Source organism: Eimeria mitis, genomic scaffold, assembly GCF_000499745.2.
Source record: "Eimeria mitis Houghton genomic scaffold, Emh_scaff5047, whole genome shotgun sequence".
Classification (NCBI taxonomy): domain Eukaryota; phylum Apicomplexa; class Conoidasida; order Eucoccidiorida; family Eimeriidae; genus Eimeria; species Eimeria mitis.
Genome location: NW_013573343.1, coordinates 1 through 1720, shown reverse-complemented (window position 1 = coordinate 1720; position 1720 = coordinate 1). Strand labels below are relative to the sequence as shown.

Genomic DNA, 1720 nt, shown 5'->3' with positions numbered 1-1720 from the left:
TGCAGCAGCAAAGAGAGCAGCTGCTGCTCGTTGCCCTCTTGTGCGTCTCCAGTCTGATGCGGTGCTGCTGACGAGGCAGCAGAAACCCTCTTAATTGCTGCGTCAATGAAGCTGCTCCAAGGAGGCGAAGAACGCACGCTGCTCAGGAGAAGACTCAGTGGCTGCACCTCTTGCTGCTGCTGCTGCTGCTGCTGCTGCTGCTGCTGCTGCTGCTGCTGCTGCTGCTGCAGCTGCTGCTGCTGCTGCTGCAGCTGCTGCTGCTGCTGCTGCTGGGTAGGCCAAAAGGATTGCTGCCGCTCTGCAGCAAATGCAGCGTCCTGCAACAGCGCCTGCTGCAGCTGGCGCTCATCGCAGGCTTCCTGCTGCCGCTCCTGCTGCTGCTGCTGCTGCTGTTCCCCGTGCTGCTGCTGCTGGCCGGATGTCTGCTGCGGTGGCTGCTGTTGGGTTGTGTGTTGCTGGAGCTGCGCAACGCTGAAGCCCTGTTGCTGCTGCTGTTGCTGCTGCCGCTGCTGCTGCTGCTGCTGCTGGAGCAATCTGAGCTGCTCGCCACCTAGCTGGGGTTGTTGAAGATGCATATCCTGCTGCTGCTGCTGCTGCTGCTGCTGCTGCTGGATTTGCTGCTGCGGCTTCTCACCCATCAAAAGCTGCCGCCACTGCTGCGGCTGCTGCTGTAGCATCTGCTGCTGCTGCAGCTGCTGCAGCTGCTGCAGCTGCTGCTGCTTCGTCTGCCCCTCAGTTGTTCCGGGTGTCACTGCAGCAGACAGATAGTTTGCTTCGGCCTCTAGCTGCTGTGTTTTCCCTTGCTGCTGCAGTTGCTGCTGCTGCAGCTTATTCTGCTGCTGCCGTTGCTGCTCTTGCTCCTCCTGCTGCTGCAAAGCCTGCTGCTGCTGCTGCTGCTGCTGCTCCTGCTGCTGCCACGAGCTGCCTGCAGCAGCTGCGAGCGGACTTATGACTCCAACGGCATCGTCGCTGTTGCTGTTGCTGCTGCTGCTGCTGAAGCTGCTGCTGCTGCTGAGGCTGTTTCTGCTGGTGAAGCTGCTGCTGCTGCAGCTGTCCCCTGGCATGTTGCTGCTTGTGCTGCTCTTGCTAAACGAGCCCCCAACTGCATGCTGCTTAAAAGGCTCTTGCTGCTGCTGCTGCTGCTGCTGCTGCTGCAGTTGCTGCAGTTGCTGCTGCTGGTCATTCTGCTGCTGCTTCTCCTGCCCTTGAATCCCTAATGCCTGCTGCAGCATCACCGCCCTGTGCTGCTGAATCTGCTGCAGCTGCTGCGCCACTCCACGCGGTTGTGCTTGCCGCAGCAGCTGCTGCTGCTGTTGCTGCTGCTGCTGCTCGCGCTGCTGCTGCTGCTGCTGAAGCTGCAGCGCTTCTGCATCCTCTGAAGGATGGGCCGAGCCCCATGAGATGACGAAGCTGTCACCTTCTGCTTCTGCTGCTTCTGCTGCTGTTGCTGCTGCTGCTGCTGCTGCTGCTGCTGCATTGTGCTGTTCAAATGCAGCAGCAGCAGCAGCAGCAACAGCTAGAGCTGTGCTGCCATTCGATGCTCCACGACGCAGTTGCTGCTGCGCTTGCTGCAGCAGCCCAGCAGCAGCCCCCATGAACCCTTCTTGCTGCTGCTGTTGCTGCTGCTGTTCCTGCTGCTGCTGCTGCTCATCTGCAGCAGACGGCAACTCCACGTCGAGGTCTACGTTGGATGGCGGCAGCTGGTTGCTGCTGCTGCTGC

The 1720-nt window shown here is 60.8% G+C and overlaps 1 protein-coding gene across 1 annotated transcript in view; it reads right to left on the bottom strand.

The window, feature by feature from the left end:
- The window catches only part of EMH_0079400 (uncharacterized protein), a gene marked incomplete at both ends in the record, with an annotated part of 1986 nt that extends 391 nt beyond the window's left edge, over window positions 1–1595 (bottom strand). The window contains one exon of the mRNA XM_013500129.1: window positions 3–1595. Within this exon, the coding sequence (XP_013355583.1) occupies window positions 3–1595 (1593 nt within the window). The remainder of the gene's footprint in view (window positions 1–2) is intronic.
- Between the last annotated feature and the right edge of the window lie 125 nt (window positions 1596–1720).